The 16,160-nt window shown below is 35.3% G+C and overlaps 1 protein-coding gene across 2 annotated transcripts in view; it reads right to left on the bottom strand.

The window, feature by feature from the left end:
- Positions 1-8,547: 8,547 nt before the first annotated feature.
- LOC138707399 (N-fatty-acyl-amino acid synthase/hydrolase PM20D1-like) overlaps positions 8,548-16,160 on the bottom strand; it is a 45,621-nt gene continuing 38,008 nt past the window's right edge. For both annotated transcript variants that reach the window (XM_069836770.1, XM_069836771.1), the window contains exons 8-9: positions 12,447-12,684; positions 8,548-11,881 (exon numbers count right to left, since the gene is read on the bottom strand). In XM_069836770.1, coding sequence (XP_069692871.1) covers positions 11,640-11,881; positions 12,447-12,684 — 480 coding nt within the window. In that variant the 3' untranslated portion in view covers positions 8,548-11,639. The remainder of the gene's footprint in view (positions 11,882-12,446; positions 12,685-16,160) is intronic.

The following is a 16,160-nucleotide window of genomic DNA, read 5'->3' as shown; positions in this document are numbered from 1 at the left end:
CTTTGGTTTTGCTGTAACCAAGTATTATTTGTGGCTTGAAATTATTGTCATCCCCTGAACAAGAATTGTCACGATGCTATGATGACTGTAGCACAAGTCTTTTTTTCCTTGGATTTTTATTTTTGTTATTTTTTTTAACTAATGACAGGTACTTGACTGTTAGTCATTCACTCATGTCAAGCCAGTTTCGTAAACCTATTTATCGACAGATTTGTTGTCCAGGGTGCGCCATAGGAGGCTGATCTATGCTACATCTGTGATGAGATAAGATGATGATAGAAACTTGTTGGAATGCCACAGGGGAACCAGAGCTCCCAGAGGAAACCCTCGCGTTACTTGGACAAATCGAACCCAAGCCCACAGGATTACAAGTCCAATGCTCTAGCCACTAGATCGTTATGGCGACTTTTTCTTGGAATATAGGATGTCAGAGTGAGATCACTATGACACCCAAAAAGACACGAATAAACTTCTCTTCCTTTCCCTAAAATGAACAGTTCGGGAATGTCAGATTTGCTTTTTTTTTTTTTTTTTCTGTTGGTGCCAAAAAGGGTTAGGTTGTGAGGTAAGAGGTTATCTGCCAACAAATTACAGCTTGTAAAGTAGTAGTCTGCCATTACCCTTCGTCCTATCTGTGGGCCAAACAATGAATAAATATTGCCTGAGCTGCAAATTCTTTCACTCTCTTTTGTAATCCATTTAAGTGCCCAGACATCACACTTGCACCATCATAATGTTGTCCTACAAGCTTTGTCTTATAGTCAAATGGCCCTAACACAGTATCCACCAAACTGAACAATGTTTCCGAGGTTCGATCACAACTCGCATAAAAAACGGAAATAGTTCCACTAATTCTCGTGTGTGTTTGTAAGTCTTACAATTAGGGAGCACTGAGACTTTTGTGTGATATCTATAGTGTCGTCAATCTGAACTGAGAAAAAGTTACAACTGGTTATTTCAAGTTTAACATAATCATTAATGTATTAGAAATACATTCAATCATTTCATTTTGTATTGTTTTTGAATTTCAGGTAAGAGCATATTTGATTTTCGCATAATGTTGTTGGATTTCTAATGGACTCGAAATTAAAAGTGACAGAAGTTCTTTGAAATTCCCCCTATTAGATGAAGATGAACTTTCACCATGTCCGCGAAATGCAGTTCTTATCTCGCCAAAAATAAGACTGCATTGATTACTGCACGCAACACTAATCTGTTCAATCTGACATTTTCGTTGTACTGGGCTATATAAAGGCGCGAATTTTCTTTCAGAGCATCAGAAATAGTATTCTGATTTTTCTCGAGGTGTTTTAATTGCAAAGCACATTTGAGATGTTCTGCAGAATCTGAATGTTTGTGCAGTGATGGTTGATATTTAGCAAGTTACAAAATCAATCCGAGTTCCATGTCGATTTTTTTATTCCAACTAACACACAGGGTCAACAAAACAATTTTTCCAAATAAGAACTACTGCACAGCCACTGATATTCACTGCACCACGCACTTTTAAAATGTTTGGTGTAAGATCTTGCACCTTTTTCTCCACCTTTTTTTGTCGATATATTAAGAATGTGTTGGTTTTCCCACTAACAATGCATCTCGTATCATCTTCAGTCCACCACGGAAATGGTGTCTGTAACATGCATTTATAGGATACGTTCCTCATTGTTAATAAAAATATTTGAGTCATCACTTTTCAAAGTAATTACGAAACTCGTTAAAAATAAATAATGAGTTAACTTACTCTTCTAATAGATCATTTTAGCAACAAAACAGAACACAATCACTCTATTTACACGTTTCACGAACTGAAATGAAGAGGAAGAAAGAAATGTAAACAGACAAGGAATGTATCTTATTGTACTTACGTGCCATTATTTTTCTTTCAAAAGAGTGATTTAGCCAAGTGAAGAGGCTACAAGAGTGCTTGCAGCTACAAAACAAATGTGTTTTAAAAGATTCAAATACCCTCGAAGACAGGCTCTATAGAAATCTTACAAGGGTTCGTTGCCATGGTTACCATAAACAAATCAGCAAAATAGGCAGCTGTGCCTCGGAAAGAGGGAACTAGCTGCTATCTCCACCCTTCCCCTCTCCCCTCTCTCGCACCACCATTAGCGATGAGTTACTGTACAATGGGACTAGTGTTCCATAGTGCAGGATACTGAAGCACAGAACATATCACAACGCGGAATATGAAAGACAAAAATTAAGTGAAATAAAATAAAATATTGAAGTACTTGTAAATAGGTGAAGTGCCACTTCACGAGCGTCATCGTCTCTGGGCCTAGATAAAACCTTTTGAGGAATTTTCTTGTCTTGAGTGGATGATGTTGAGAGAAGTTCTTTCTTGGAAGAATATTGTATCATCAATACAATTTGTCCAAAGTAAAGGGGTCATAATTGATGATGTAAAAGCATTTGATCAGTTCTATAATTTAAATATTTTTTAATTGAGAATTTAAATAGAGAAAAGTGTAATGATATGTTAGCATATCAGCTGTGATCAGATAATTTCTTTAAATGTTCAACTCGAGAGTTATGTTCAGAATTGTTGAAAATTGCACATTTTTTTTTTTTTTAATTCCAGGCCATAATGCAAACATTGAAGGAATATTTTCATTAATTCAGAGTCAGTGGACGAAGGAGAAATATCGCCTCTCTGTAGGCACAATATGAGCAATTATATTCTTGCAGTATAATTTTCAGGATATGAGTTGTAGTGATTTCTACAGACAGCAAGCTTCTGGCAATGATTGGTGGATCAGAAAAGTTCAAGTCTGATATTTGTAAGCAAAACTGTATAAATTTAAATTCTTTGTAATAAACATGTGTGCCTATCAAAATATGTTTATAACTTTTTCTTAGTACGAAGTATCCTGGCTTCTTATCTCTCATGTCCTGCTTTTTTTTTTTTATTTTTGATGTCTTGGTTTCTGATTTTTCATATGCTAACCCTATGTGAGCACAGTATTAGTTCCTACTTGACTCTAGCTTCAGTTGTGTATTGAAAACTAACAGTCTAAGCCACTATTTCTCCTTCTCTTTCTCAGCATTTCTGTTATCTTTCCCTTCATAGAATGCCTGCTAGGGCACTCTACTGAATCAAGCTTCAGTAGCAATGTGAAAACGCAGATTTTGAATTGCCATATCTGCGCACAGTTTGAAATAGTATAGTATAAAGGAGATTTGACAATATTTCTAGTATTTAATTTTTGTATTTAGCAGCAACTTAGTGAAGCAGAGCTTCAGTAGCTTCTTCCGAATGCTCACCACTGTTCAATAGAATTGACCGCAACATCAGTAATAAAAAAGAAAAACCTCAATTCTTAATTTAGTTCATAGTTTTGTTGCTTTTTTCTGCTGACACACACTAGTACATTCAAACGTTGGTTTCAAATCAGAAACAGCGTCAAATTTCTTGGCTAATCTTGTAGCATCAACAAGAAAATTTTGACATGACTAATTATTTCTGAGATTCTTAAGACTTTAGAGGACATTTCTCAAAGTCATTACGCCACTAGACAATTCCATTTTTATGCTTTGCAGCAGTTTACTAACAATATTAATTTATTTTAAAACATAGTGCCATATAACTAGATACCACTAAGGTGAAAATTTAAAATCTCGTGAGTTGCAGGGCAAGGCTTTCAGCTTCATATCTCGCCATTTTGTCTACTGACTCCTCGTCAGCAATTTCTAGCAATGCATTATAAAATTCCTCAATGTAATATCTTAGAGTGAATGGCCAAAATTCTAGATTCCCAGCAAGTAGTACTTACGGCTGCCTAGGCATGGTATTTCTTAACGATTCCTCAACACAATGTCGAAGCTGAGAAGAACCCAAAACCCCTTCTCTAGATGACATTGCCGCATCATCGACCATCAAGTTTAGAGAACGAGAATAGCAAGGGACATAAAAATGCTCTCCAGTTGAATTCCTGAATGTTTTCCTTTCGTATTTAATCCATTGTCATAATCCTGACCATGCATGTTTGCAATTGGAATATTTTTATTACAATTTTCTCAGAATGATCTTGTTAACACTGACCCTGCAGTGGCTTCTACAGCAATTAAAAATGTTGCTCATGAATGTTGATATAATGTGATGTCATATTAACAATAACAGATCTTAAAATTAGTATTAATATTCAATGTTACTTATATCGTGAGTACAGTCTGTAACTATGCTATGATATTTAGCTTTCTCCACCATAGAAATTGTTTTCTTTTTTATGATTCCAAAGAGAAGAGCAATCAGTTAATTTCGAATGTTTTTCCCAAAGGCAATGTTGGGCCGAACATTAAATATTCACACATAGCACTGTCAAATCTGGCAATCAGTTTAACGAGCCTTAATAAATGTCCATTATTAGGGTCATATAATGGCAAGCATTGTTGGCCCAAGTAGGCATTTTGTTATACTCTTCCAATAACAATCTTCTGAATTTAATACTAACATTTGTTGCATTGAATCAATTGTCCATACTGATTTAAGTCTGGACGATAATTTATTCCACCTTGTATGGAACGCCAAGCAGCTTTTAGATTTTTCATATTCATTAAGATATGCATAAAAATGACCCAAATCATTGTATTGTAGCCATCAGTGGTAAGTGACACTTTATTGCAGCAGAAACAAGATATAGAATCTTTCTCTTATGAGTAGATACACTAACTATGATCGATTAATATGTTCTCCATTGCTTAACTTCCCAGCATAAAATTTTAGTGAAAATTTCGACCATTAAATCTGTGCAGAAAAGGAAATAATTGTTTGGTCTTTCTGGTGGGCCTTTTTTTTTTATGATTTCCAGTATTTCAGTAGGTATCACTTAAGAAAGGACTTCATCTTGCCTGATTAGTGTACCTCTCAAGTTCATCACTTGAATCTCTGAAATTGGTAAAGGTCATCATTGTCATTTTCGACATTGTTAGTAATGTCTACTATGAAGGGCGCAAATAGCCATACTAGCTGACAGACCCTTTTTAAACCCATTGACTACTGTCTACTATGTTTACATTACTGGAATCCAAGTTAGAAGTATGTTTCGGCACATTTACTTATTTTCTCCTGTTCTAAAAATCAGCTGTTTCAGTTTTTAGATATTTATGCAGAGCCCTGTTATGTTTTTGAATATCACTTTTTTTTCTCTCCAGTTTCCGTTTGTGATATTCAACACCTGATATTTTTTTTCTTTTATCGGACATTTATTTACTTATTTAGTTATTTATTATTGACCTACTTATTAATTCGTCATTTACTGTATATATTTATTTAGGCCATGAAGTCTTCTCTTCCACACCACCAGAAATACATACATAATAACAGAAAAATAGAACTATATACAAATTAAAACCAGACGAAAATATACACAGGCTAGAGTCATACAAAATTTAATGAGTGATTAATTGTCATACTTATATCCTAGTTAATTAACAATACTAAGACATTAATGAATATAAACATGTAACTTGCAATTTTAAATCTAGAGAAAAAATACTAATCAACACGTTTAGCAATACTTAAAAACCATGGAATAAGACAACATTTTCCGATTTAATTTTTAATTGTGATAATGTCTGGCAATCCCTGATGTCATTAGGTAGAGAATTCCATAGGCGAGGTATTTCTACAGTGTAGCAGGATGAGTATAAAGAAGTTCTGTGATAAGGGAGAGAAAGAGGTGCTTGATGCCATGTGATACTAGATAATTCGGAATAGATTTATGCATGATTTCAAATAGAGTCAACAAAATGTATTCTTCTTTTCTTCAGACGTATCCATGAAAGTAATTGGAGGGAAGGGATTACATGGTCAAATTTACGAATATTGCAGATAAATTGTATGCACATATTATATACAGGTTGCAGTCTCTCAGCTAAGAGTGAACTTATATTAGTTAACAAGGAATCAAAATAGTCGAAATGGGAAACTACAAGCATCCAAATAAGATTCTTTTTTAGACTAAGTGGTAGAAATTCTTTCATATGAAACAAAGAGTGGAGTGGAGAAAATATTTTTGCAACTTGGGTTACTTGAGTGTTCCAATTAGATCACTATCCATAAAAATAAAATGGTTTTTAAATGTTTCACTTTATTTAACAATAATCCCATTTAATTTTGTATGTGATATATTACTACTGTCAAGAGTATTAAGTAGACGATTATGTCTCATTACGATTGCTTGTGATCTCTCTGGATTTAACTTTAATCCAAATTTGTAAACTGTTTTAAACTTGTAGGAGTTTCATTGTCAAAACGAAATTAATGGTTCAATGAACTTGTAAACATTTATATGGATAAGTACTCTTTATCCCTTGTGGGAGCTCACGAATGGTGAGAAGATTTCTAAATTAAAAAATAATAAAATATATTATTTAGTAATGAATGGAGGTTGAAGTACTTTACTAATTTCCCTAAAACGTTTAAAAAACTTATCATTGTAACACATAGCACACTATCACTGAGCAAACTCAACTTCCTTGAATTCACACACGCAATAACTGAAACATTTCTGCAGTGTACAGTAGTGACAGCCATTACTCATAGAAAAGGATTGGATGGTATAATGTTACTATTCATTATTGCATATGAAATTTTAAACAAACTACGTGATCAAATCTAATTTTCTAGCTAGTAGTGATGACACATCTTTAAGAAATTGAAACGTGGTGCTTTTCGTGATCCTTGTTGTCATCCTTATCGTGGTACTTGTCGTGATCCATGCCGTGTTCCTTATGATGATACTTACAGTGGTTCTCATAATGGTTTTTGTCTTTGTCATGGTCATTATCATGATTCTTTTTCTTTTCCTACAGTCCTTACCGTAGTTTAAGTCCTGGCCCTAGTCTTGATCTTTATTGTGGTCTAAGTCATCCTTATCATGGCGTTTGTTGTTGCCCATACTGTGATCATTATCATGGCCCTTGTTTGTCTAATCCTTGTTGTGGTCCTTATCATAATCCTTGTTGTCTTTGTCATGGTCCTTATTATGGTGCTTGCGTGTTCCTTAATGTGGACCTTTTGATCCTCATCCTAGTCCATGGCATGGTCCATGTCGTGATTCTTATTGTTTTTCTTGTCCTTATCCTTTTCATGAACCTTATAGCCGTTCTTGTCTTTGTCATATTCCTTATCATAATCCTTGTTTTCTTTGTCATGATCCTTATTATGGTGCTTGCGTGTTCCTTAATGTGGTCCTTTTGATCCTCATCCTAGTCCATGGCATGGTCCATGTCGTGATTCTTATTGTTTTTCTTGTCCTTATCCTTTTCATGAACCTTATAGCCGTTCTTGTCTTTATCATATTCCTTATCATAATCCTTGTTTTCTTTGTCATATTCCTTATCATAATCCTTGTTTTCTTTGTCATAGTTCTTATCATGTTTTTTTTGTGATTTTAATGTCCCTTATCATTCTTCTTGTGTTTGTCATAGTCCTTATCATTATATTTGTTCTTGGTCCTTAATGTAGCCTTGGTCTTTATCATGGTCTTGGTTCTTATTGCTATCTTTATCGTGGTATTTTCCTCATCCTTGTTGTGATCCCATGTCATAGTCCTTATCATGATCTTTGTTGTGTTCCGTGTCATGATCATTATCCTGGTCCTTGTAATACATGCCATGACCTTCAATGTGATCTTTATCATGATGCTTGTCGTAGTCCATGTCGTGTTCCTTACGGTGGCCATCATTCAACAGTTAAAACATGAAGAGGTGGGAGTGGAGGAAGCAAATATTTTCATAACAAGGCCGAACAAACATGATATGTCGCCTTCTGCAGAGCAAACATTGACAAATATCGAACTTCGCCTTACTCGAACTTGAACCAAACATAGTACTTGTAATGCACGACTCTAGTAGGCACCTAATTGATTTATATTGAACACATTCCTGTTGCAATATTTTTCTATAGCCTGTGATTTTCTTATATTTAGTTTAACTTCACACAAGTTGCCTGTACACACAATTATTAGAGTAAAAATGTCACTTTCATGCTTCTCTACTAAACTTAAGTTCCAAGCGAATCGAATTCTTTACCTTTAGCATAAGTTACAATGTTAATTATTTACACACACCCTATGTAAAAAACCTATGGAAATACAGCGATAGTGAAACTTGTATGCAACAACCACCCACTGTGAAGTCAGAACATGCGTCTGTGTTTACAAGCCTACTACTACCTACAGCTAGAGTGACGTCACAAATACTCTGATTGTCAGTAACCTCAATTCAATTTTAAGGAATCCAGGTTTCTAAGCCTACAGATCACTCGCTCTCTCCTTAGCACATCAGCATCAGCCCAACAGTCAAGTTACTGTTATCGTGATCGGAAGATATTTCTGTTACCCCATAATTATTATCTGTGAAGATGTTCACACCAGTACATGCGGGTTTATATTTCATCTCCTTGTTCACTCGAACTTTGATGTGATTTTTAAGATTTTGTATAATTTTCTTGCAGATTTTACACAGAAAAAATTTCCATATAGAAGGGAAGGGAGAAATGAAAATATCACAATGTAACATAATGTATGCACTTGATTCTGAGCAAAATTATATTTCCCAAACTTTTTAAACAACTTACACAACAAATTTACGTAACATAAATTTATACACAAGTATACAGCAATGTATGTACAAATGAACATTTCCATTTTTTTACAATACGAACCTAACTATGAAACAAGCCCACAGTATGCATAACTACAAGTGCAGGCTTAAACCCGGTGAAAACTCTCAGATACACGCATGCACACATTTCAATCTTCAGGCTGTAACCAGATTTGGTACGTTAATAGGACTATATGATGAGTTACTATTATCATATAGCTATCACAGTGAACAAAGCAGCAGCCGTTCTTACTACAATTAATTGAATATCTGATATTACATAAATTTGAAAGGATCTCAGCTCTATAGATAATCTGTAGAATTTCTCGAACTTTTCTTTTTCCACTCATTTACATTATTTTTTATAAAATCTCCTATAAGAGTACACAGGGAATTCAATAGCAAATGAATCCTGAGTCCAGTGAAGATACTTACCTGCGAGTATTTAAATTAGAAGCTAGAAAATAGAATATTTCCCATTGCATATTTATAAAACTGTTAATATGTTCACTGCCATTTCCGTAACGAACTTCTACGATCCATATCCATACATGTTTTATCCGCACTTTGAAAAAATATGTCTGTCAAATAATTATTCAATGTCCATCCTAGTCAGTTTCAGTCTCGTGATTTCCTTTCCATTAAAATATCATCTAGCAATGAGCACACTAACAGCTGTGGAGGTGTGACACATTACATACTAACGAGTACAACAGGAAGTTAACATATTTCAACAAACTATGTCTAAAGTTTTGTTTTTGTGTAAAGTGTAAACATTTTTTTTTTATGAATGACACACTAACCAACAGTAAAACTTGCAAATTTCATCACAAAATTTTCAGAACTGTCACATACTCACTCATTCAGCCAAATAGGAAGTGCATTGAAATTGACAAAAATCAATTCAGTTACTCTTATCAAATGTTGCTTCAAGAATTAAACTAAATTTCATTAAAATAGCTGTAAACAAGAACTGTGCCTCTGGTGGTCTGCAGTGTGGTGGGCGGGAAGGCCATTAAAATTGTAGTCAAAAGAAAAGGCACTTTGAGCCCAAAGGATCTCCAATCTCCAGTTTTTTCTCTCATTTTTAATTTGTAAAACATTATTCATACTGCAGTATACAGTACACAGTCTCATAGAAAAAGATTTTCGATCTATTCTCACTGAAGTGCAAGGTTTTTATTTCAAGAGCCATTTCAGTATAATGGCATATGAAATGAAACCATGATAAGATGTTTTACAACAGGGACTTTGACATAACATCCTTATATACCTAAGTTCTTGTTTTTGCCATTCATTTTCATGTTTTACCCTGAGTCAGTTTTACATCTGCAAAGTCTCTTTGGCTTGAAGGTTCATCTCAACACTTCTGTAGACAGAAATCTGTCCACAATATCGAATCTATTTTTTTTTTTGTATTTTTATGGGATATTTTTGTTTTGGTCATTATTTTAACTTTTCATATTTCAAGAATATGGCTATCACTTGAAGACTTATTGGCACACATTTAAAAGACTCGTAATTACTCATTTGGAATACTGTAATTGATATTTTAAACTCGCTTTGGCATTTTGTCAGATATAGTGCATGAAAACGATCTGTAGGATGAAACTGAACTGGCCTGCTGGATGGTGCCAGATAAGTCAATATCGGATTTCACTCCAAGGCACACAAAAAACTGGGGTTTAATGAAGATCTCTGCAGCAAAACAATAACAACTGAACTGAATAAGGCATTATACAACTTGGTTGTCATTATTAATGTAATTTTTGAGAGAAGAAAATAAAATGTCAGTTTTGTTTTCTTAGATGTATGTAACAAAATATATACTAGGAAAATTCTATTCATTTTATGAAACATCTAACAAATGTAACATGAAGCATAAATGCACATAATCTTGTATTATGTTCCAACTGACATGTTCTTTAAATCTGAACTCTGAACAAATTTACAACATAATGAATATTTCATCTTCCAGATCAGTTTATTGTTCAGCCTTACATAGAATAAGTAAATCAATATAAATTTAAGAAAATATCAAAATATTGCATCTTATTTATACATTCACGAATTACTCTCTTTTATTACTATCCACAATGAATATGGGAATATCAAATGCAGTGTGTCACTTATTTCGGGAAAAAAACGAGTTAACAAATCAGTTTTAAATGTAACAATGTGAATTTGTAAGAATACTTGATATGTGCATATTAGAAAGGAGCGAGAAATTGCAATGTGCAACATAACAGCTCAAGTCAATGTGAACTGCTTAGAATCAACAAAATCTGATTTCATCTTGCATGTGTTACAAACGAAAGTCATTATAAAATGTAACAAAAATAAAATAGGTACATAATAATAATAATAATAATAATAATAATAATAATAATAATAATAATAATAATAATAATAATAATAAATTTGCTTCGATAAAATTGGATGTTGATGTCACCTCAACTAAGCAACAGTTTTTCAAATGGCAGTAAAACATCACCCTTCCTTCCTTCTGAAGGAAGAATGTTGCAGTTGATGGCCAGCCAGTTGCATTTCAGTTTATTCACTTTTCCGTAACCTGTTCAACATGGTCTGTCAGCCATTTTAAGAGTGAATTGTCAAACAAAGGGCTGAACTAGCAGTCAGACCACTCAAGCTACTATGAAGCAAGTAATTGTGATCGAGACAAGACACGTGATCTGACAAGTATATGAGTAGCAAAAGGGCGGAAAGAAACTCTGACAGAAATTGTGATCTGAACTCCATTAATTAATATGTCAGTCCTACATAGCGACATGTGGCTAAAGTGCTGAGTTTGGGCTGAATGTGCTTTTGCTATGTGTGATGTGCTCAAGACGTGTAAATGTAAGTTCGTCACGGCTGTGCACGTAAGACTATAATGCCATGATGTCAGCACATCACAAACTAAACAGGCTAATGAACAAGTATCCCACTTGTTTCGTCATCATCTTAAGGTGTTATGGATATTACAATTTTTCTATTTAGCCGAATTAATACCTACTGATTATTCATAATTCCTCTTCTCCATTGTTAACAGTTGATGCCGGTACCTGGTCGATTAAGATATCTGCATTCTTGATGACACGGTAGTAGAAGTTAACTGCCTGATGATAATGTCGGATTGATATACGTTCATTATTTCCATGGTAACGACTGACGTCTTCCGGCAATACAATAGTTGGCAGGAACCGATACAAGTTTGTCGTGAAGCTTAAGTACCATCGTGTATCAGTGTTTGCTATGAAGACAGCTGAAAAATAAGACAATATATCCATCTTGTTACTGTTCTAGAAATTTTAGATTTAGGCTTTCACTGACATCGGATGTAAAACAATGTCGTGGATACTATGACTACCTATCACCTATTGAGTTTTAACTTCTCCCACGTATCATAACTGTGTATAGATTCTATCATCAAGGTCGTATTGCATATCACCCTCACAGTAGAGAAATAACTGATGCCATCCTCTCTGACTTGTCAACTCTGTTCTCGTGGTTGACAGCATCAATTCATTTTATCGACGACTCACTACAGCAGGCCTATGACATATTCTTGGTATTCTTCTCCTAACCAATATCTCGAAGAACAGAAGATTATTAAGGTGGTGGAGAGAAACGATACGCATTAAACCTCATCGACCTAGCAAGTAAGGCAACTGCGACAGTCCACGCTCAACCTCGAAGCATCTTACTACAGACTGATTAATCTCTGACTCCTGTCTTGTACGAACAAAAGCAACAGATTGTGAAATGTTGGAAGTTGAATGGAACAGAAGAAAGAAACAAGTAACAAATTATGAAATACTTTAAATTACCTGGCACAACTACGGCATCTGTAAACACCTGCTTGATGCTGATGGTCACCATCTGAAAGGAAACACAGTCTTGTCCAAATGGAGAAATGGGATGTGCCTCTCTGGACGTCTTCACTCGGATATGCACTCTGGGGTCATTGATGATTTTCCGATCGTATGCAATCACCTCGGCTACTGTTTGAGATGGATGGACACGGTGATTGATGACAGCTTTTGCGGATGGAGGCACCACATTGTCCTAAATACATACCCATACTTGTACACCAGTAGCAAATACACATGCACTACATGCCTTATTATTTCCAAAAACACATACTCTATAATTCAAATTATTATTATTATTATTATTATTATCATCATCATCATTACCATTATTTTATTATTTATGTTTATTTTTCTCGTTTTATTTTTCACGTAGATGTTCAATACTGCTGTTCTTAATTTAAATATAGACCATGCAAATATATTATCTGTATGCAGCACTCGACAAAAATGCCTTATGAAGCCTCAGGGTGTGTTACTGTTCACATATCTCAGAAAAGCACTGAGCAAAGAAAGGGTGTGTCAAGGTAAAATACCAAGGTGAAAGGTGAGATTGGGTGCCATAAAAGCAAAGTGTAATGCTGCATATGTACAGCAGTGGTGAACTGACGCACAGTTTTTTTTTACCAGTTTTATTGTGATTCCGACTGATATTTTTCAGCACAACACCCAAATCGATACCGTTATTCACCATTTGAAGATTCGTACCTTCCACAGTTCAGCTTCCAGTGTAGTATGATTTCGTGACATGAAGTGCTCAAGTTTTGTTCAGTTCAGTGGGAAGATAAAGTTGTATTTTGTTCTTTTATTTAATGTGAAAATGGGTGACTGTAAAAAGGTGTCCATGTATTGTGGGTCCCTATCACCAGGGCATGGCGCGTCCTCAGGTTGCGGATAGAGGAGACGGCCTCCAGATATGGAGGGTAGCTGCGAATATATTGAATAAGCAGTCGTGGACAGCCGATAAGGGGTGGTCCTCCAGCTTGGGGGTTGGGCGAAGGGCTAACAACCCATCACTGTAAACAACAGCTTGTTACGAATCCCTACAATAAGCCTCGGAATAGGACTGATTCTCTGGCACGACCACGGCAAAGGAATAATGTTTTGAGATTTGGCACTTGGAACGTAACTAGTCTTTATAGAACAGGAGGGGTAACATTAGTAACAAAAGAACTAGCTAGATATAGAATAGACTTCGTGGGAGTACAAGAGGTTAGGTTAGATGGGAATGGCATATCACAAATAGGAGATTACTTGTTGTATTATGGGGAAGGAAACAATAATCACCAATTAGGAACAGGATTCTTTGTTCATAAAAGAATAAAATCAGCAGTAAAAAATGTCGAATTTATCAGTGACAGGTTATCATATTTAGTACTTAAGGGTAGATGGTGCGACATCATAGTTATAAATGCTCACGCCCCTACAGAAGAGAAAGACGACCATATAAAGGATAGCTTCTATGAGGAATTGGAACATACTTTTGATCAGTTCCCTAGATATCACATGAAAATTTTATTGGGGGATTTCAATGCTAAAGTAGGATGGGAGGATATTTTTAGACCAACTATTGGAAAAGAGAGCCTACACGCAATTAGTAGTGACAATGGAATTAGATTAGTCAACTTTGCCACATCGAAAAATTTAATTGTCAAAAGTATAACATTCCCCCATAAGGATATACATAAATATACTTGGACTTCTCCAGATGGATTGACACACAACCAAATAGATCACATCTTGATAGATAAACGGAGACATACTAGTATAGTAGATATTCGAACTTTCAGGGGTGCAGACTGTAATTCTGACCATTATTTGGTGATTGGAGAATTAAGAGAAAGATTATCAGTAGCCAAGCGAGTAGAGCAACAAGTTAATATTACTAAATTCAATATTTTGAAATTAAAGGACGAGGAAGCTAAGCAAAATTATCAGGTCGAAATTTCGAATAGGTTTGCCACTTTAGAAAGTTCCGACGAAGTTGAGAAAGAATTAGATGTTAACAGCGTGTGGGAAAATATCAGAGATAGTATCAAGATTGCAGCTGAGCAGAGCATAGGTTATTATGAAACTAAGAAAAAGAAACCGTGGTTTGATGAAGATTGTTGCATGGTAGTAGAAAGAAGGAAACAGGCAAAATTGAAATTCTTACAGGATCCAGTTGAGGAGAAGAGAGATAATTATTTCAATGAAAGACAGGAAGCAAGTCGTACACTTAGGAATAAAAAGAGAGATTACTTGAAGGAAAAACTGAATGAGGTAGAAACAAATAGTAAGAATAAAAACATTCGAGATTTATATAAGGGTATAAAGGAATTTAAGAATGGATATCAGCCAAGGGTAAACGTGATCAAGGATGAGAATGGTGACTTGCTTGCAGACTCTCCATCAATCCTAAACAGATGGAAAAACTATTTTGCGCAACTACTAAATGCACATAGGCCAAATAGAAATGATCAGGACGAAATTGAAATACAAACTGCTGAGCCATTTATACCCGAACCCACGCTTTCAGAAGTCGAAATTGCGATAGAAAATCTGAAAAAGTACAAGTCTCCAGGTATCGATCAAATTCCAGCAGAATTAATACAAGAGGGTGGAAGTGCATTATATAGCGAAATTTATAAACTTGTACTTGCTATTTGGGAAAAGGAAATTGTACCAGAACAATGGAAGGAGTCCATAATTGTACCTATTTTTAAAAAGGGGGACAAAACCAACTGTGGTAACTTTCGAGGAATATCACTTTTGTTGACGTCGTACAAAATTTTGTCCAATATTCTTTTGAGAAGATAACTCCGTACGTACATGAAATTATTGGGGATCATCAGTGCGGTTTTCGGCGTAATAGATCGACTATTGATCAGATTTTTTGTATTCGACAGATAATGGAGAAAAAATGGGAGTATAATTTTTTTTCTTTTAGTTGGTTATTTAACGACGCTGTATCAACTACTAGGTTATTTAGCGTCGATGAGATTGGTGATAGCGAGATGATATTTGGCGAGATGAGGCCGAGGATTCGCCATAGATTACCTTGCATTCACATTACGGTTGGGGAAAACCTCGGAAAAAACCCGACCAGGTAATCAGCCCAAGCGGGGATCGAACCCTCGCCCAAACGCAACTTCAGACCGGCAGGCAAGCGCCTTAACTGACTGAGCCACGCCGGTGGCTGGGGGAGTATAAGGGTACAGTACATCAGTTATTCATAGATTTCAAAAAGGCATATGACTCGGTTAAGAGGGAAGTATTATATGATATTCTTATTGAATTTGGTATTCCCAAGAAACTAGTTCGATTAATTAAAATGTGTCTCAGTGAAACATACAGCAGAGTCCATATAGGTCAGTTTCTATCTGATGCTTTTCCAATTCACTGCGGGCTAAAGCAGGGAGATGCACTATCACCTTTACTTTTTAACTTCGCTCTAGAATATGCCATTAGGAAAGTTCAGGATAACAGGCAGGGTTTGGAATTGAACGGGTTACATCAGCTTCTTGTCTATGCGGATGACGTGAATATGTTAGGAGAAAATACACAAACGATTAGGGAAAACACGGAAATTTTACTTGAAGCAAGTAAAGCGATTGGTTTGGAAGTAAATCCCGAAAAGACAAAGTATATGATTATGTCTCGTGACCAGAATATTGTACGAAATGGAAATAT

This window comes from Periplaneta americana, chromosome 10 (assembly GCF_040183065.1).
Source record: "Periplaneta americana isolate PAMFEO1 chromosome 10, P.americana_PAMFEO1_priV1, whole genome shotgun sequence".
NCBI classification, from domain to species: Eukaryota; Metazoa; Arthropoda; class Insecta; order Blattodea; family Blattidae; genus Periplaneta; species Periplaneta americana.
This window is presented reverse-complemented; position numbering and strand designations above follow the sequence as displayed.